The sequence below is a fragment of the Argiope bruennichi genome, chromosome 10 (genome assembly GCF_947563725.1).
Source record: "Argiope bruennichi chromosome 10, qqArgBrue1.1, whole genome shotgun sequence".
NCBI lineage: Eukaryota > Metazoa > Arthropoda > Arachnida > Araneae > Araneidae > Argiope > Argiope bruennichi.
Genome location: NC_079160.1, coordinates 5,981,710 through 6,004,224, shown reverse-complemented (window position 1 = coordinate 6,004,224; position 22,515 = coordinate 5,981,710). Strand labels below are relative to the sequence as shown.

General features: G+C 26.7%; 1 protein-coding gene across 2 annotated transcripts in view; it reads left to right on the top strand.

Moving 5' to 3' along the window:
- The first annotated feature begins 952 nt into the window (after positions 1-952).
- The window catches only part of LOC129988002 (vesicle-associated membrane protein-associated protein A-like), a 29,342-nt gene continuing 7,779 nt past the window's right edge, over positions 953-22,515 (top strand). The window contains exons 1-4 of one of the 2 annotated variants that reach the window (XM_056096068.1): positions 953-1,209; positions 10,954-11,106; positions 14,875-14,978; positions 21,197-21,280. In XM_056096068.1, the coding sequence (XP_055952043.1) occupies positions 1,152-1,209; positions 10,954-11,106; positions 14,875-14,978; positions 21,197-21,280 (399 nt within the window). In that variant the 5' untranslated portion in view covers positions 953-1,151. The remainder of the gene's footprint in view (positions 1,210-10,953; positions 11,107-14,874; positions 14,979-21,196; positions 21,281-22,515) is intronic. The other variant, XM_056096069.1, reaches the window with a different exon arrangement.

The window sequence follows — 22,515 nt, the reverse complement described above, 5'->3', positions numbered from 1 at the left end:
CCCTCTCACTTCAGGTTTCCCGAGGTTCTTTGATGTCTATTCATTTTACCGTCACTTTGTTAGAAATTTCTGATCGACATCCCCAGGTGAGAGTGGTCCTACATTGGGTAGGATGGTGGATTTACGACAATTTCCATAAAGGCAAGGGACCGTTGAAACGGAACTTTTCCTACGCATGACTGAATTCTTGTTCTTTAGTATTCGAATTGTTACTCTCTATCGTGCTTCAAGACCTGTCATCGAAATATCATCAGTAAAATCCTATGAAGGATTGGAATCCCACTTCTCTTTGAAAAGTATTGATCACTGGTATTCGTGACTTTTTGATATTGGTTACATAAAAACCAGTCGTAATTCTTCACCCTATCCAAAACTCCATTCAGCTGTTTGGCAACCTTTCATCACGTTAATATGACGAATACATGAGTGAAATCCATTGATTTGATAACGATGACTACTTAATTTTTACATAATATATTATATAAAAAAATTCAGAACTGAGAAGTAAGTAGGATATTCTGTGGATTCGAAATAAACAAAACAGAAAACTCATCCACTCGTTGTTGCTGACAGTCAGAAAAGTACGAAACAAAGAACGGAAAAATAATAGGTTTTTGTTGTTGACGTCTCTTTACTTATCAAAATAAATTAGACTTGCCTTGTATAATGTGACGCTTACTCTGTACTCTCCTTCTCCAGTGAATTTATTTCATTACAAAGATTACATTGACTCGTATTTCTGATTTTCAGACTTATGCCTCGACGGTGAATTTTTCTTCTTTATCTCTGACAGAAGGTACAGATAGTTTTTAAAAAAATATTGGCTAATTTTCTAGAAGTGAAAATAATTTTTTTATGAAATAAAAAATAAAGAAGGAAAAAAAAAAAAAGAGTTTGTAAAAATAACTTCAACTTTCATTATGTTCAAATCGAGAATTTAGTTGGTTGGTTACTTTTCTCGTCTCGAGTTTGTGACATCATGCGCCAGCTATTGATAGCGCATGAGTAGAGGTTTTGCATTTCGGAGCTCAAGTAAACTGTGCCAGAAATAAGAGAGCCTTAGGGGTCTGGTTTCCTCACAAATTAAAAATACTTTATGTGTCTTCAAAAATTGCCGGTTTAATAGATGATAAAAAAATTTAACATCTAACATGGCTAAACAAGAACAAGTCTTGATTTTAGAGCCTGCTTCTGAGCTTCATTTTGTAGGCAAGTTATAAAACAATTATTGTAATTTTCGGGTTAGCCATATTGAATTGTCTGTGATTTCATTTATAATTTTATTAGTATATCTCTTAAAGAATGCTTATAATTTATACTTATTTTCGATGCTGAATATTGTAAACTTATTAAATACTATATACTTCCTAGATCTTACTTGTCAGATTGAGCTAAGGGAAAGCTAATGCTTTAAAGTCTTGAGATCACTTTTCCTTAATTATCTGATAAAATTTTCTTCTTATATAAACATAATTCTATATTCCTTTCGAGTAGGAAATTTTGAACTAATATTTATCGACACGTAACTTTTAATAACTTCCAAGTACGATTATATCGTTTATCACTCGTAAGTTGTCCAACTTTGCCACACGACATATAGTTTATTTTACCTCTTCGGCGCAATTTATGCCTCTTCGTTAAATTTATCCTTTGTAGCTATGCAATTCTTTTCCTAGCCAATTTGAGATGTGATAAATACAATTTGTTTATATTTCAAAAAATTAAAATTTTGTAAATGGTTGTATTGAATAGCATAATCCGTAATGGATGAGATTTTTGTTAAATTTTCAAATGTCATTCCTACTGTATAAATGATTAAAATGCACTTTTCATTTTAAATTTATTTATGAGGAGTGTAAAATATCTTATTACTTTTAGGATTTTAATATTGAACTAACTTTTGTTAAGTAGAGTGTAAAAATTAGATTCTTATTTTTTTTAACTTCTACTCTAAAATATTATTTGTTAGATTTTGTGTATTTTCATGATTTTGATTAAATTTTTGATCAATGCTTATGTTATTCTTAAAAGCGTAGGTTTCATAAAATTGTACAATTTTTTAGCATTTAATAGTTGTGTTTCTATACAAATTATTTGGGGGGAAAAAAAGTGACAGTAGAACTTTGAAAATTTATAGTTTCCTACTGAAAATAAACTTATCCATTTAGAAAAGTATTTAATGTTATTTTTTGTTCCTTAGTTGATTAAATCCTATACTAAAACTTTTTTGTTTTTATCTAATTGATTTCTTCTATTTCATTGTCTGTGCACATGTGAAACTGTTATTTAAATTTGTACAAATAAATCGCATAACGTTTAAATTTTGTAATTTTTGAAATTTTAATTGCTAAACAAGTATAATAGATTCAATCATAATTTTAATAACTACTTTATTATTTTGTTCATAATTGTACAGTCGTAAGTCACAGCCAAAGTTAACAATATTCACAGGCATATCATTTGATCAATTTACATAATTCGAAATATGATTTTAATATTTTAAATAGTAATTAATATATTTGATCAGGATTAAATTTGAATTGTCACGAAAGGGATATTTTATTGTAAAGATAGTTTTAGCACTCAAGTTATTTTAATTTCATTGCAATCTTTCTGTAAGATGGAAATAAACATGTATTCATTTCAGATGTAGTCATTCAAACTTTTGTTGTAGTATCAAGTTGAACAAATTTGCAACATTTATAAATTTATGTATGAAATATCTTAAAAATTTACTTGTATATAAACTTGATACGGATGATTATTTGTCAAAAAAAAATCAGATTTTATTGATAACTAACCATATAGCAGCAATAATTTTGCTAATAAATTTTTTAAAATCTCTTACTAAAAGGTTCTTTTGTTATTAAAATAATAACAGCTTAGACAATGGATTGGTTAAGAAATGTTAATATTTCAAACACATAAATGTAATTGGCAATCCAGAAAAGTTTTTTAAAACTTTTCTGGTATTTTAAAAGCAGTTATAAAATTGTAATTAGTCAGACCTAAATTAAACTATTTAAATATTTCATCCTTAGAATGCAACAGAAAGCATAAATCAAACTTAAATTATTAATGAATTTGTTACTAATAAAGTAATAATATATTTGTAATATGATATAAACAATTTATGTGAAATGTTGGTAAAATTGTTTAAGTGCAAGGAGTTTATATACACCTATGATTGCTATATTAATTTATGTTTATCTAAATATTCCAATTTGTTTACTTGAATAATTTCTTTTAATAAAATAAATTATAATGAATATTTTTGCATCAATTAATTAAATATAAAAAAGTTTAATGCTATAAAAGTATGATATATGTTATTGCACTAAATGAATACATGAAATAGAATTGTTTTTTTTAATAAATAAATTACTTATATATATAAATTTAATATTGCCAAGACTGTAGAAATTTGCTTATAAAATCTATTTTGAAAGAGCATAAATTAATAAAATTGTAAAAGATTAAACTCTAAACTGTAAGAATTTTTTCCCTCCCTTTCTCAGTTAATTCATAAGTAGGTTTCTTTGTTGGACTATAGAAATTTTAATTCTTTGTTAAAGTTCTTATAGGGCATCAAATTATTCTGGCCTGGAACACTCAAATTTGCTCTGAGTTAGAGTAATTTTGCTTAATTTTTTTCAGAATTTATAAATATTTATAAAATATACATTATAAATATATATAATGTAAACAGAGTAGAAAAAGCTAATTTCTGAAATTGTGATATTTTTCACTCTGTCATGTGTATATTTTTCAGTCTAGTAAATTCTCACTACAGTATCTTTTTTTTTATTGCTTTTAAAATTAATTTAACATTCATTTCTTTATTTCTTGAATGTAATATGTAAAATTTTTATTATTTACTTTGTAAAAAATAACTTTTTATTAATTATCATTAAAAATTTAATATTATTAATATTCTTCTATATGTGTTTGCTTATTTTATTTCCATCTACTTTTAATAGCAAAAGGAGTCCATTAGTGTGTATATGTGAGGAATGACTCATTTATTTTAACTTCAATGTTAGTGTTATTGTGATAAAAGTTGAGTTTTAGACAGCAGTTTTTTGTCTGGATACCCTAATAATGGAATTTTACCAAAGATGGTTCCAGTTTACTTTCATACTAATTCAAATTTGCTAAATATATATCTATGTTACAAATGAAGTTCAGAATGATTCACATATAAATACATATCTATTTATGAAAAAATATTATATTTAAATAGTAAAAAATTGATTTAATTTTATAATAAAATTATAAAATAAAATTATCAACAAGAATAATGTAATCGTTTTCTTATTTCCTTTTTCTTCTATATTAATGTGCTGATTACTGTGTAGAGATAAGTAAAAGCTATATATATTTCTTTCACGTCTTAAAAATTAAGTTTATTCTTTATTTATTCATTTTTGTTTACTGAGTACCTTTATCTACATTTTTGTCCTATATCTCAAAATCATAAAGGCAGCATTGAATTAAAAAGTATGTTAAGCAAAAAAATGTTTTTGGTATATCGGATTGGCTGTAGAATTGCAACAGAAAGACACTTTAATGGATATTGCACAAAGGGCTCGCCATCTTATATTAATTTTTTTATAACTATTGTCTTACTTACATTCTTGTAGTAAAAAATTATATTTTTGTTTCTTTACCTAAAAATTTTAAGGTGGTTCAGTTGACTGAATTGCTCAAATAACAATAAAGTGGATTATTTCTTCATTTATTTTGATTTATGTTTCTATTTTTCTAAATGAAGGTTTTACTTCATTTATATATTTAGCATCTGTTCGGTGTACACTTGGTGTTGAATTCAGAAAATGCAAATTCCTCTTGTCTAGCATATCTATTCAAGCCCAAGAATAATGATTGAGAGATTCTGTTGATCAAAGCAACTTAGCATCATTTGAGATAATAGCCTGCATTGACTCCAATAATCTAAAGAGGCAGGCTATTTTCTTGGATGATTCTGAAGGGGAATTGGTTTGCATTTATGTTTCGCTTTAAAGAAAATTTTCAGCAAGCAACCTGATTATATTGAGCAGTTGGTTGTTAAACCATTTATTTCTATCGGCTTTTTTATAATCCCAGTAATGAACATAGTCATAGTATAGAATGTGTAAACTTTCTTTTCTTGTGCTACATTGTTTTTATTAGTGTAGCATCAGGAAATTGAAAAAACTGTTTAAAAACTGCTTTTGTAAGAAGTTTCTAAGCACCTTAATAATATTTAAATTTAAAGAAAAAAAAATGTCTTTAAAAATTATTTAATTTTTTAGAGAATTGCGAAGAAAATATCTTTTTGACTGAGATTAAATATGATAAATCAAGAGAACAGTCTAAAACTTTGTTTATCAGGTATCTCAAGAAAGAAAACTGTTGAATCGGAAAGTAGTCTAGGATTGTCACACATATTAAGATAATGCTTAATGGTGTTTTTTTGTTGTTGTTGTTTCATTCTTCAATAATAGCACACCATCTCTCTCTCTCTCTCTCTTTCTCTCTCTCTCCCCCCTCCCTATATATATGTATATAATATAAACATATGTAGCACAAAAATCTTGCTTATTACTTATTGTTGAATGGCAACAATCAAATGTAAACAAACCATTATACAGATTTCAGGCTACTTTATTTTGTATCTCTTGGTTTAAAACTTTGGGAATACAAATATGAATTGAAATTCATCACTAATATACTGTTTTGTATTAGCAAATGGACTAAAATTTTGTAATGAATCTTATTGTTGTAATTTTATTTGTAATGTGTGTATGTTGACGAATTTACTCAGTGTCAACATTTGAAAACAAATAACATTAATTGTTGCTGCCCATTTCAACCTCATATATTCATTTTCAAGAATGTTTTTACATCTGCATTTAATTCAATGCTTTGATTAGCTAATTATTGGAGCTGCAAAATATTACCAGAAATGTTCTGGAGATGATTCCTTGTGTCATCAAAAAGTACTATCAGTCAGAGGAAAATAGATATAAAAGAAATCAGGAAAGAGGTTTCAAATAAACTTGAATTGATTACAAAAATAGGCTTAATTATCATGATATTAAGCCTATTTTTATCATTTGACTTGCTATAGAAATTGATGGTCAAATCTTACATAAATAGTTTTTGTATTATCTTAGGATTTTAAAAAATTGCTTTTTTTAATGATATCTATTTCATGTCTGTTCAATTTATTCTTTCAGTTTTAATAATATTTTTAATTCAGTTTGAAGCGCTATGTGTAACAATGTTTATAAATGTTGGAATTCAAATTTGTCCATTGGAGCATTCAGTGTATGTTTTTACCAATCACTCTGCTGTAGGATTTTCGTTTTAGCTTTTATTTAGAAATATGTACACTTTTTTAATTTTGAGTAAACTAATTCAAATGAATTCATGTTTTTCAGCCATTTTAAGTAAAAAGGCTGAAATGTATTTCATGTTTTCAGTCTAAAATTCAGTCTCGTGGAGTAAACTGGTCACTAAAGATGTCTAGTGTATTGAAATATGTGAATGATTTGCTTGAAAATGCAGTATGAAATATGGATTGTGACAAACTTGCTACAGGTTGAAAAATGTTCAAACTTCTTTAATTTTCAATATTTTGTGTGCTAAATCATTTTAGTTATACTTGGTTAGTTCTATATGCTCATGTTTAATTCTACATAATCTGTTAACTTCATTGGCATTGAGTCTGCTTCATATGTGAATATTGTTTACCTAATGTTATGGAGGAAATTGTCCGCATGAGAAATGAGAAAAAGTGTAATGATTACACTCTCAAATTTTTGTCAGATCTTTATTTTCTGGTTGCAAAGTCTATTGTGTGAATAGGGCATAGAAATATTGTCAAAATCCTTAGATTTTTTTCTTCTATTTAGCTTTTTTTTCTGGTCATATAAGTTTCGAAAGAAATAATTTCTCCTACTGCTGAAAAAGTTAGTTTGAAATTCATTTTTTTAAAAAAAATTTGAGCTGTTTTAAATTTTTTTTAAACAAAGCTGAGAAATGGAGTTTGACAGTCAGATTATAAATTTTATTCCATAATGATAACATATATTATTTGTGTATATCTATAGAAAGTATTGATTTGAATCCAGGAATATCCATATATCATATTGAGGTTTTAAAAAGATCAATATTAATAAAGTGAGAAAACATAAATTATGTTAAGAATTTCTTGAAACATTTTTAATACAGGATAGAATATTAATGAATTTGCTTAAATGTGTCTTCTAATTTTTGATTATCTTTTGAAATAAATAGATGGGAAAAAAAAAAATTGTGGGTCCAACTTTCTGAAATTTTTTAGTCATGCTATGATTTTACTTAGCATGATTTATCTATCGATGAATATCGAGATTTTCAGAAATAAATGTATCTATCCAAATTGATTTTTTTTTTTTAATTTTTAAGAAATGTTGAAAAAAGTTGCTGAATTTTGTTAGTTATGTAAAAGTTGACTTAAGTTAAATTATCATTACCTAAAAAAATTATCATTTTTTAAACTAATAAGATATTTTTTATTTTGCAATTGAAGCTTTTGTTGGGCAAATATAGGAAGTGAGTATTAAAATTAAAAATATATATTTAGAATTAGAAAGTATTTAAGTAATAAGTTAAAATAAGGAGCATCCTTTGTTTAGAAAATCTGCGGTTGATCATAGGTATAGATGTAAAAAGGTATTTAATTTTTTTTGATTGAGTTGTTAAATTGATTAAGTTGTAATTAAATAAGTTGTTAAAATTAACTAAATTAAAATTTGGTTAAGTTGTTAATAATTAAGTTTAAATTTAGTTGTTAATAATTAAGTTGTTAAAAGCAAATAAGTTGTTTTACAGAAGTTTCTTATTATGTACTGTTTATCCTATAGGCCACTTGTGAAACATCCAATTTTTGCATTCTTTTATGGGAATAAGATAAATTTTTTCTTTTTTAATTTTACTATTTTAATGAAATATCTCCTTTGCTTAAAAGACAAACAACAATAAAAAGAATGATAATTTATCTTGTTTATTTTGTTATTGAATGTTCTTTGGCATACCATATCAGCTTATCAATTGCTCTGCTATCATTTATTGGTGATATCTGTATTTTATTTTAAGATGATGCTACGGATGTTTGGCAGTATTGTTGTTAAGATTTGAACAAACTGTTCATTCTTAACAAAAATGATTATACAGTTTTTGCAGATGCAGTTGATTTGCTTTTTATTTAGAGCATTTTATTGACAAAAAATCTTTTTGGTGGCATCTGCTGTAAAAATTAATGAATAGAGTTATATAAAATTTTATAAGTAGTTGGTGGATGACAAAAGAGTGCATAAAAAAATTTTTTTATCAATAGGAGAGATTTTGCCTCTTTTGGAATCGAAAATAGATCAGTAATTACAGTTTATGCAAGGAACATAGATGTAAGGATGAAAGGTCATGATAATTGTACTGCGGTTGCTTTAGTAAATCTTGATGCCACTTGAATTTTGTACTTACCAAGGAGTAACATTCTAGTTTTTTTAGGATTTTGATATAATCAATAAAATGCCTAAAAAAAAATTGAAGTAGTCTTGTTTGACAGTCAAGAAGGATTAGGCCCACTTACCATTTAATATGAATAATTTGAAGTGCTCCTGCAATACAAATAGAGAGAGGCATATTATTACTTGAAACATATATTTTCTCAAATTCTAATTTTTAAATTTTTTATAAATTTAAATGATTATTTTGATATAAAATTAATCTGCCTAAGACATAAGCCATCATACTATTAATCAAGGAGTAAGGTTATTACTAGTATAATATCCAGATTGATAAAAGAAGCATCCATGTCTAAGACAAATTCCACCATACTAGGATGTTGGTCCTACATAATTTACTTTGATCGACAATGAACATTAATGCTGCAGTAAATGTCAAGATGCCTATATATGTATTTTTTTTCTTTTTTGTGATTTTTGAAAAGGTCAATTGTTTCTCATTTGATTTTTTTTTATAAAGATTAAACCATTTAAATCTCAAAAGTATTTTAATTCATTATTTCTTCCACAGTTATAAGGTTCATTTTGGGCTCCCAAAACATATTTACAATGGTTTTTATTACAAAGAATTTTCAAATTGGAATGAAAATTTCTTGCAATATGTCGTATGATCAAAGGTCAAATAGAGTTGTCGTTCACAAATTATTTATCTCGCAATATGAGAGAATTGTCTTGGATAAAATATCCTCAGTTTCTTTAAATGAAAAATATTTTATTTCTGATTTGGTCAATGGGAACAACACATCATGATGATCAAAACACAATGTGGTGTTATTTTACATTTAAATCTCTTACTTATTTTTGTAAAGAGTTGAGAAGCTGGAATCTGCATGAATTAAGATTATTTATCTATCTCTAGTAAACATAAAGTATCATTTATCATTGGTATGAAATAAAATGATTAAGCAAAAAGTAATATTTTTAATACTATGTTTTAGTGGTGAAATCAGTTAAATATTTTTTTTTTGCACAGCAACAAGCGACACATGCAGTTTTCTGCCAAAAATTAACAGATGAAACAAAGTAATTGATGGTTGATTTTTGCATTAAATATGTAATTTCAAAATTTTGTCTTCTATTGTCTTTCACGGACTGAAGTAATTAAAAGTACAACACTCATCCTTAGTGGCTGACCGATTCAGATAAAAATATTGATTTCCTTTCTCAAATTTTTAAATCCTATCTTTAAAGTTACAATATCCTTATGCAAATTATGAAGTTTTCAAAATTCTCTTGAGAGCTTCCATAACAATTGTCTTTCTGGCTTAAAGCAGTTTTATGGATAAAATGGGGTGATGTAAAGTTGGATGTGTATTAAGTACAAATCAATATTCTGCCAAAGAACTGTCACTTGAATGTTAGCCTTCCTGTATTAAGAAATAATGAGTAGTGATAATGTCCAATAACCACTAGGCACACACTCGCAGCACTAGGAATGTTATACAATTGAGAGTGTAAATTTCTTAATATATGCATGTTAAGATAATCCATAATGTTTTTTAGTGCCATATGATTTTTTTTTTTTACTGCATATAATTGTTTTAAGCAAATGGCTACTACCGACCCAAACAGCATATGTCACGTGTGTCTTTATTTTACTTCCTGGCATACTTTTGCAAGTTGTTTTATTGCTGGAATGATAAATCCAAAATAAAACTATTTCATCAGAATTACAAATTTGGATTGACTGATAACCTGAATTTTTAATAACATCCCATTTTCTAAGACAATATTTTTCATTTTTCTTTACAACCTAATTGGAATGAAAGAAACAGAAAACCCTTATAGATGTATCACCTTGCACTATAATAAAGTAATCATGCACATAACTTTACTGTTTTCTTTTTCTACATTAAACTTACAAATAAGTTGAGATTTTTGCCTTTTTAATATTGAACCCAGTTTGTTTTATTCCATACTCGGTACAAATATAAGATGCTAAAATTCCATTCTCATTGTTTTCTATCTATATACTTCTATATATAGATAGAACATTTCTATATTTAGATTTCATGTGCTTTCAGTAGTTGCAGTATTAAAGAAACTTTTTTTTGTAAATTTTATTTTAGATTGCTTTGTTTTCTATTCTGTGTTATTTGATATTTACAAATTACAAGATTTTGCTACGTAATTCTTTAGTTGATAAATATTTAATTATAAAAATAGAATTTTAATTTTTCTCAATTTCATTTTTTCCTTCGATTCCTCTAATAGTATTCATATTCCTTAAAACTAATTCTATTTATGTAAATACCTGTAACTGCATGTAAATGAAATGCAATGCATTCTTGTTTAAGCAATTTATTTTTTGAGATGTTTTGAAAAATTAAATTTTTAAATTTGTTTCCTTTTATGATTAATAATAATTTTAAATTTATTAAAGATAGCTTTTGATTTGTAGGTCCATTCACTGATGTAGTCACTTCTTATTTGAAATTGATGAATCCTATAGATCGCCGTGTATGTTTTAAAGTGAAAACTACAGCTCCGAAAAAATACTGTGTACGACCCAACAGTGGTGTGTTAGAGCCTAAACAAGTAGTCAATGTTGCTGGTAAGTAGTCAAAAATTATAGCTATTCTAAATATTTGTTCTGTGTGTTTAAAATTCTTTGGCAAGCATTGTTTTAAAAACTTGATGGGCATAATTTTATAGAATCTTGAAAAGAAATAAAATTATGTGCATATTCATGAAAATCCATGCTAGTTGTTACTGTATCAGGAAAGAAGAGATTAAAAAGAAAAACCTTTTGATATGAGTAATATTTTTAATTTTTTCATTTTTTGCAAGATTGATTGCAATTTAGATAATCTGGAATTCCAAATTCTTTTTATTTCCTAAATCAATATTTGAGTTTAAAAAAAATATATATATTCATTATCTTTCTCAAATTTTATATAAGATGAAACATATCATTCGAAGATAAATTAATGGTATATATTATATCATAGAGAATGTAAATATTCTTAACATTGATTAACTTACTGCTAAGCAGGCTATGAAGTAATATGGTTCTTGTGGACATTTGCTGCCTCTAGTCTTCTTCTGATCACCAAGTTCCATTATGCACAATGAAACCATCTTGGTTATATTTCTTGTTTACTTACAGTAAACAGATACATCTTAAAATTTTAGGTCAGAAAATTGTTTACCTTATTTGGATTTTACAGGGTTGCCATGGCATGAAAAAAATGCTGGAAATTTTGAAAATTTCCATAAAAACTGAGAAAATATAAGGAATTTAAAGCTTCTTAATTTTATTTTTTTTCATCCAAAACATGTCATTTTCTAAATATTACACGAATAAGATATCATCATCGCAGCAACAAAAACATAACATTGTAATTGTAAAAACTCACCCTTTTACTACTTGCTTCAATATTTTTCTGTATATATCAGTCTAATTTCAATTTCAGAGACAATTGCTCTTCCCATGATATTTCTGGATTGCAGCTAACGAAAATGTGTGAGAGTCATGTAACTGTGTGAGAGAATAGAATAAATTTCTCTGTCAGAAAAAGATAGTAACATTCAGTCTATGGAAGCATTACTGTAGTATTTAGTCACTCGCATGTGTTTTATTGAATGGTTTATTATTTCAGAAATTGTGAACTTATTTTGAGTAAATTTGAATTTAAAAAAAAAAAAAAAGAGAAAATGAGCTGCTCGAAACCCATATTTAATATGGATTGTAGGGATAAAAATATCTATCCTGATTTTGCTGTATGGGTTAGAGAAGTTCCAAAAAAAAAACCCATTAGCTGCATATTGTTTGCTTTGTAAGAAGATAATAAAATTAAGTAATATGGGAAAACAAGCACTTACTAGTCATGCTATTAAAGGAAAGCGTATAACATTGCATGCCAGTTCAAAAAAAGTCGTCATTGATATTGGACTGCATATCTGAAAGGAATATGGGAGAAGATGACATGTCAATCTGAAAAAAGCCAATTTTGAACTTTTTATTTCAAGAACTATGATTTAAAGCTGAACTTTTATGGTCATTAAAACTTATTGCCTTACATTTGTTATTTAATACATTCAATGCTGTATCGGAAATATTTTCATATATGTTCATTAATTGCGGAATAGCAAAAAAAAAAAAAAGCTTTGAACCACTTTTAACAAAAATACCATCTGATTGCAAGGTATTGGTGCGAATAAACCAATAAAGTACCCACCTAGATATTAGAATTCTGTATTTCTAAGGCACTATATACTAATATTGGACTGATATATACTAATATTGGAATAGTGACTCAAGTTACTAGATTACTAATGAAGTTACTAAAATTAAAAAAAGTAAAAAAGCTTTTTAGCAGGGTGTTTTTTTTTTTTTTTTTTTTTTTTTTGAAGAATATTATTTTAAAAAGTATTGGAACACAGGTCTAAAAATTTTGCTGTTTTTACAGCTGTGTCTTATAACAAATGGTTGATTTGCTTCATCTTTTTATTCACGGTTTTCCTTGGCAAATTCAGAATGCACAAAGATCTAATTTGAGACTTTCCTGTACTAAGTGTATACAAAGAACAACTTGATTCATTTAATGAAAAAAAATAGTTTAGGTGATTTCTATTCTATTGTTTTGAAGTCCAAAGAATTTCCTCATGTTTGGGAAAAATTAATTCTTGGTTTGTCATGTGGCAATGCAACTTTGGAAAATGAGTGCTATGCTTGGAAAACAAGGATAGGCTTGTTAAAAATCTGAAGAAGATTCTTTAAATAATCTAAAAAAACTGTGTATATTATTATAAACTTTTATCAAGATACTTTAAATGTTCTAATTTCAAAAGATTTGCTTCAGTATGCTAAATGAGTATATGTGAGCATATACGAAGCTTTAGAAGAGTAGAAAAAAGCTTAGTGAAAAGAATGTGTGTATTAAAAATCCATTTCGGATAAAATTATTGCAAAAAAAAGGGAGGGGATAGCAAAAATTGAAGTCCAAATGTATGAATTGGCAAAAATAAATATAAAAATAAAAATGTAATCTTGCTTCATAATGTTTTTTTAAGTGATCATTGAATGGCTTGTATCATGATAATAAAAATCGGAAGTCTTGCTGAATAAATAATAAATAATAAATAAAATATAATAATAATAAATAATTTTTTTCTATATAAAAACTTTCTTTTAATAATCTATTATTTCAACTAATGTTAAATTGTTGCTTCCTTCCTTTGCTTTTTCCAATCATTAAAACTGTGGAGTTTTCTTATTCCATTTTAACTAGCACATGAGTGCTGTTCGCACATTTCCTCTTATATGTAAATACAGGAAAGATATAAACAATAGAAAGAGAATTTTTCTTACAGATTTGTGTGATAACCTTGTTTTACATGTTGTAAATATTTTAAAGAATTTGTTGAATTGCTAAATTGCTTAACCAAATTGCAGTCATTCTATGATCCATTATGTTTATTAGCAGTTCATTTATAATTACATATTTCAGTTTTGCATCCATTACTTGAAGTGAAAAGCTAGAATTTACACAAAATGTTTTATTGTATTATGCTGAACTTTCAAGTATCAACAAATATACAAGCATGGCAATTCCCAAAATTTAAACCAAGTAAATGGAGTTTTCAAAATATGGAGAAATTAAAAATAAATAAACATTATAAAATGCTGGGAAATATAATTTTTGATAACTTTTAATTCATCATCATCATATTTGGCTAGACAGCCCAGGGTGGGCCAGGGGCTTCCTCTGAATTCTGTTCCACCACATTCTACTTTTGAAACTTTTGTGCCAGTTTAACTTTTAATTAGCAAAGCAAATTTTTTAAAAAGCTGTTTCAAAATTTTTGCTTGCATATATATATATATATATATATGTATTCATATTGTGAATGATTTCAAATTGTCAGAATTTTCCCTTTTATTCCAGATTTTTGAAAAAAGATGTTATTCTTGACAGTAGTGTTGGCTTGTTAAGAGATTTGAGTGTATTTATTTTCTGGGACCTTGTATTTTGCTTTCTTCTTTTATTTATTTGTTAATTATTGTAATATTGGAAATATAATTGCTGACTGATTTTTGAGTCATTTATGCATAAATCTTTTTAATTTGATACTATTTTTAATTTGATGTACTAAGATAGTGCACTAAATTTAGTCTTAAAAAGTTGGTTAAAATTATTAGGCTGAATTAGTAATTGATGAATTGCAATTTTGTAGACATATGCTTAGAATGTTTAATGATTATTTTTAAGCAAAGTAATTTTCATTTTATAACTGATCTTATATTGTATGAATACTAGACAGTTTGTGGATACAACTTTCCATTTTAATTTAATGAGTTTTGTTTATTTTTCTTTAGTTATGTTACAACCTTTTGACTATAATCCCAGTGAAAAGAATAAGCACAAATTTATGGTTCAAACAATGATAATGCCAGATGGAGATGTTAATCTAGATAATCTAGTAAGTACTTACGTTTCAATTTGTTATAAATTTCATGATGGAAATTTTTAACTAATAATGTAGGAATTCTAATATTTGGTTTGTTAAGAAATGAATAATTTTTTGTTTTTTTTTGTTGTTTTTTTTTGGTTTCTGAAACATTTTGGTATTGTTACTTTATTGCATAAGAGAACAATAATTTGGAAAAAGAAAGTTATTCATGTTAAGTACTAGTTGCCTCATGTAATCAGCTGATTTGCTGGAAATATAGGTTATATTTTATTCCAAATGGATCATCAATGCCATAATTCTGTCAAATTGTCTGACATTAAAGCCAAGTTATTTTAAATTTCTTACTTGAGCTGTGCTTTTCTGTTCATGAATGTTCCAGACAGTCCATAACATTGGAGCTTTTTTAAAAATGTAAATGTCAAATTCATCTATCTTCCAAAATTCATTATTTATCGAAATCTGTGTATCTTTTCATAATTGATTTCAGTGAAAATTCTGCGGATTAATATAAATGAATGAAAAATAATAATTAAAGGAATTGATATGAAATTCTTAAAAATTATTATATAAATACAATAATTATTTATGATTCATTTACATTCAATACTATTCATATCTAAGCAATCAAAAGTATATATCTTATTAGCCATCTTTAGCAACCATTTTGTTTTAGAGGGACATTTGTTTTATTTTAAGAAGATCTATTTTGTGACCTTTGACCTTATATTTTTTATAAGCAAAATGCATTATAACATGACTGACATGTTGATGATTGACCTTTGATATTAAGTAGATGAGTTCATTTTGTGAGAGGAAAAAATGTAGGAAATGAGGATTGAATTGTAGGGAAATAATAAGATTATAGTAAATTCAACTGTATTAACTGAGTTATTCCCCCGCCCCTCCCCTATTTCTAATCATTGATATAACCTTGCATTTATAGAGGAATGAAGAGCAGCCAAATATGACAATCTTTGACTCACATTCTCTTCCAAATTTATCAAATAAACTAGTGTGATAGTGGTTGTGACGCATGAACTGAACAATGACTCTTCAGAGCCATGCTGTATCTATTTAACCCTTAATATTTTTTTAAGTTTACCATTGCTTTGTTCATTTTGCGTGTGCACATCCTCTGGTATTACAAAACACAAAGATAATAAATAGATGAATTTGAGTAATTAGATCGTTAAACTAATTAATCATACAGTAAATCATGTTCATTTATAAAATTTACCAGGTTTCTTTTATACTGACTACTTTATCATGTGCTCATATCCATGAAAAGAAATTACAGAATCAGAGTTTAAACAAGTAAAACACATTTATTAAATTATATAAAAATATCAATTTAAATTATCTTGCTTCCAAATTCCACATATTATACTTTAGTTATTGATGATATTACAAACATTTTAATGATCAATAAAACTAAGTGTATATAAACAAAACTTAAATATACTTTTAAGATTGACCTACTCCAAATACATATGGTTGACAAAAAAGAAAATTATTATAATAATAAACATTATCTTGAATGAAATAGGAATTAATCCTTTCTGAATTTTAACTTTTATGTGCAATAACTTTTATGTAACAATGTGCAATTTAAGCACTTTTAAGTACTCCCATCAGTTTTTCAAATCAAATCTAATTACCTCAATATCAATTAAAATAAGCAGCACATTCAAAACAATATATAATGCACATGTGGACATTTAATATATAATGCACATTAGAAATGCCTCAAATATTGTTTATGAACAAACATATTCCTGAGCTCTAATACAAATAGACGTTATATTATGTTACAGCTGAGAAAAATTTTGGCATTCCTAAATAAACTTATTTTTGAAAAATAGATGTAAAGAACTATCTAATTTCTTTAGATCTCTTGGGGGGGGCAGGTTAAATTGGGTGCAGGAAGGGATAAAACAGGATAAACAGAGAATTTCAGGGATTGAATTACAGACCAAGTTTTACAACTACACAGAAAGAGAACAACTGATTTGCAACACAGGACACATTGGCTACAAATAATAGAAAGGAGCAAGCAGATGGTCATTCTAATCAAATAGGCAATGCCACAAAGGTTAGGAGTGCATGCAGTGATGACAGTGGTACAATTTTCTAGTACAGCACAATTTTCTATCTCTCTCTCAACATTAAGGCAGGTTTAACATGGCTAGTAATGTATAACCCTTTCATAAGCTCTTCATATGGGGGAAAAAAGTGTTGCTCCTATTTTCTGTCCATATCCATTTCCAAATCCATTTATCATCTTTTTTTTAGAATCTGTAATTACATCTTTAACATCTGGATCATTTTAGCAACAAACATCTTGGGAGTAATGAAAAAGCTCCCTTAAAAGTCATGCAACAGTTTATAAAAACATAAATCGTTCCAACCCAACCAAGTTTAGGTCAAAACTCATTGGCCAACTAAGATTAACGTAAAGCTAATTGGCTTAAGAGGTTATTAAAAAAAAAACTAATTACACTTTTTTAGGGGAAACTTTAACTAATTACATTTTTTTAGTTAAAAATTCAACCTCGCAAGATGTACATGCAAGAGGTTAAGAATTCAATTTATGATGGCAAAAGGTTCAAAACTCAATCCTACTACAAAGGGCAGGGTGTGTAGTTTCATGAAAAGTCCTTAAGTGCTTAAATTTGAAAACCATTTTTAAGCACCTTAAAAGTGCTTAATTTTTGAAAAAAGGTCTTTAAAAGTGCTTAATGTTCTCAAAGTGTAAAGAAGATATTCTTTTTTTCTTTCCACAGACAATGAATAGGATACATTGAAAAAAGTATTGTATCAAAAGTATTGTAAAAAAGTCTTTGTATCAAAAAAGAAAACCTGTGAAAGGGAAGCATTTAGTGAAGGGGATACAGGAGTTTCAACCCATGTTTAGAAAATGCTTAATGAACTTTTTTCACTTCTTTTTTCAACAATGAGCATGGGCATGTATTGAAATATTGAAATGGTTATTCCAAAAATGTGAAATACAAAATATGCCGAACTGGTTGCAACTCGAAAATGTTTTCTTCTTCTACATAAAACTTCTTTTACATTTAATGTTCTAAATGGCGAATAATTTATTTTTGTTATACCTGGTAATTTTATGTTTTCTTAAAGACTATGCATATTAGCTCTGATTGATGAAAAATAAGAATACAAGAATAGTGTGTAAAAGAAATAGGTAAATCAGAGATGGGAGAAGTTGTTTTAAACACATGCATGAAATATATTTTTGATATATAACTGCTTTTATTCTGATTACCATGCATGCTCTTTACACATTCATTCTCGTTAATCTGTTGTTTTTAGCGATCTTTTAAACGATTATAAAAAGGATTTGACTATACAGTTATTTGTTGTGATAGCAATTACTTTAATCAACTGTGTAAAATCCAGTGAGTTGAAATTTTAATTTGAAGACATAAGTTTTCAATGATTTCTTTTGTGGTGTACTTTTTTTAAATGTCTCCATTCATTTGAAAATTATCATTTGTTAAACCAATCTTGACAAATTTTAGTTTTTATTTTTAAAAAATTCTGCTAGGTCTAATATTTAAAATTTAAAGGAAATAAAATAAAGTTTTAAGAAACCTTTATGATTCAGATTATATCATTTTTTAATTCCCCCCTTTTGTAACTTTTACATGATTTTTGGTTTCCCTGCGAAATCTTCTTTCTCAATATATACATTTTTGGCCAATACAGAGCATCACTGAAATAAGGGACATAAAATTTAGCAGGCAATTACTTTTTGGATGGTAGACTCTCTAAGGATGAATTTTGCAAAATTTTAATTAGAAATTCATTTTAAAAATTTATATTTTAAAGTATTTACCACGTTAAGAATATTATGGCACAGAATTTATTTTTACACCTTCTTCAATGTGCTTATGTAATATTTTTCAGCGCTCTTTTGTGAATTTGGTTGTTGCTTGTCACATTTCTATTACTTTGATGGCCTTGGAAGGCTTGCATTAACTGAACTAGAAGGATTTTCACATTAACAGCTTTCAAATCCGACCTCCTCCTGTAGTATTTTGATGAATTTCATCCTCTTTTAAAGCTTCAGAAAAATACTAGCCACTTGCATTCCATCAATAAATTCTTACCCCTCTCCTTTGAAAACCCATTTTTTAGAATGAAAGAAGCAAATTCATAGTGTACATATGTTTGGGATTCAGTTCCGATAAAGAAACCTCATGCAAAAATCTGTTAGTGAACACAAAGTGGAAAGTATCGCGTACAGCAGTTGTAAGTTATCCTCCATAGAAAATGAATGCTACTGACTTTCCTTGTAATATATTCAGTAACCCACATATATTATACATTGCAAAAATTAAAGAATTGTCAAGAAAAGCTAATGAAACAAGTGATTTTTCACTCATAGTGAAGTGCAACAACATTCAAAGAAGAATAGAGAGGGGGGGGGGGAATGGATGCAGTATCTGAAATTGTGAATGAGAAATTTTTTAAAAAGTAAAATTAGCTATAATAATAATGTTTCTCTATTTACCTACCTAATTTGCTGTAATAATAATATTCTTGTGTCTCTGTTTATTATTTCTATTCATATAAGTATTTATATGAATAGAGAATGTCTTATATAATCAATTTTTTTATAAAAATAACATTAAAATAAAAGCTTATGTATTAGTTAATTTAATTTATCGACATAAAATAATACTGTCAGATTTTTGTCATTTTAATGTTAAAATTTGAGTTGAGTATTTTAAAAATTAGAGAAGGCAAACAGTCAGGCACTTATTATATGTAAATTTTTTTAAATTGTTCACAAAAAAAATTAAGATGTAAAAGTTATTTAATTATATTTTTTCTGATTTTTAAAATTTTTTTAAACTTAAATTTAAAATTATTCTGATAAAAATCTATTAGTATTATCTTGTATTGATTACAGTCTTTTTTTTTTTTTGTATAATTAGTATAATTTTTTTGTCAGATATCTTGTGAAAATAATTTTGTGAACCCGTTTTTGTTGAATTTGCAAATTATTCGAATATTTAATGTTTAACATGTATTGATTCTATTCAATTTGCTCTTAATACAAATAAACTCTGAAAATGTGAATTAATTATTGCTGAAGATAATGTTGTCAATTTAAATAAAAGATGGGGCTGGATTCAACATCTAAACATCAATTGAAATTTGAATAGTTGTTTTTTTTTTCAATCAAAGATTAAAATTTAATTTTTTTAAATAGATATATTTTTAAAAAAAAATTCTATAAAAACTATAATTAGACAAAAAAAAAATTCTACGAGTAGAAAATTCTTGAGTTTATGTATGTACGAAAGTGATTCATTTTCGCATCTATTTCATGCCATGCGCTATAAGGCTTCAAAATAACAAGTGACATCACAAGTTGATCTCTGTAAAACAAACTGTTCAACTTAAAAGATTTTGACGGTTGCAGTATTAAGGAACTGACCTTTATTAGATTTCAAGAATTCAAAGATTAAAAAAGGAACATTTTTTTAAAGAGTATTAGTACATAAAGACTAGGTAGTCATTTTACATTTTTATTTAATGCTCATTACTTATTTTAAAATACACAATTCAAAAGTAATAGTATCTGTTAAAAACTTATTTAAGAGTAAATTTAACAAGAAAAAACAAGATTAAATAATAAAAATGTAATAAAATTAATTTTTATTCATTAAAAATCAATTTTAATTATAATTTATTTACACAATAATTTTTTATTTCTGGTTTCATGATTTCACTTCAAATTTGAGTTTAATTTCACAGAGACATGATAAAAAGCCAGTCTTTTAACTTCTAGCTGAATTCAAAGAAGTTTGTAAATACATAAAAGATAAAGGAAATATTCAGCTTAGGAGTTTTGTGTGCATTATTTAATATGTTTGATAATTGATTTAGAATTAAACTTTAATTAATTGATTCTGAAAAAGTAATTTGTAAAAGTATTAATATCACTGTTGGAAGCAGTAAAAATGATTTTTGTTCTGCAATTCTTTTTTTTAATTGGTTTGCAAAAACAACAAAATTTTATTTATTTTTTTATTTAAAATTTTAAAATTAACTTTGAAGTGCCCATTTCTATCACTCAAAAGTATATACCAAGTTTGGTAGCTTTTGGAAAATTAGAGTACCAATGTACTTAAACACCTTTTCATTTTAGTAGAGATTGCTTACTTTTTTAAAAATTAATTTTTCATGTTTTCTAGTGGCGTGATGCCAAACCTGAAAGCCTCATGGATTCCAAGTTAAGGTGTGTCTTTGACTTGCCTGCTGATGGAACTGTTCAAAATGTAAGAATTACACTTTTTAAATTTTGTTCATTCCAACTGAACTTTCATGTATTTGATTCTTCAGCATTTTCAGTTACATTAACTTCTTGTTTTGTATAATTTTATTTATTATCAAAGCTACTCCTTATAAACTCATTATTTTGCATTATCTTACTTAAAAAGTATTATTGCAATCTTTTTGGTCAGACAAGCTATCCAAAAGTAATGTACTTACACACAATACAAAAGTGCAAGCCACTGCCAAATGACAATTACTAAATTTGCCATGGTTTTATACCCATTTTGATTTGATGACTGGTAAAGCCAATTTAAACTCTTTAAATTTTAAATGGTGTTTTGTATAGTCAGAAAGTAACACACACACATATACATATTGTGACTAAGCTGAATTTATTGAGACAGTTTGCAGTAATGATATAAGGAAGTTACAAGAAATACTCTGGTATTTTTTCGAGTTAGCCAAAGTGAAATGAAATATGAGCAACAAAGGAAAAAAAAGAAAAAAAAATCTAAAAAACATTCTCAGGGATGGGGAGGGAGTACCAAAGAATACATTTTTCACTTTTATGAACTCTTTTTCAAGTCAATATTTCATATGTTTAATCACAAATATATCTGGTAATTTTACAGATAACTACATGAAACTTTTCTCTATATTTTTATTATAGTATGGCATTCATTTTTCTAATTGGACTTTTTTTTTCAATGTCCTTTATTTTTTTATTTATTTTTGTAGCATCCTTATTACATCGTTAGGGGTGCTGTAATTTGTCTCTGTAAATTCATCATAGTCACATTACTGTAGTTCAGTGGTGGGCATTATGTCGATCGCGATCGACCAGTGGACCCCAAAGACATTTTATGGTGACCGTTTTTACTAAGAAGCACATATTAAAAGAAACATATTTATGAAACATTATATTCTCTTTATTTCTTGAGGAAAATGGTGGTTTTCTCCTTTAAAAGGACATAATTTGAAAAGCACATTATTCAGAATTTAAAAATGACTTTTGGGATCTAATAAACAAAGTTAAGTATCCTAATTTTTAAAAAAAATTGTGTATCATTTAACATCTTTCTTTGCCTCTACCTATCTAAATGAATCTGTATTTTCAATGATGAATATAATTAAGACAACATATGGTTGCCGTCTCACAGACCTCTTAGAATCCAGAGAAAGATTAGCAGTTAGTAATTACTTACTGAGATATTCAAGATTGGCAGACAGTATATAG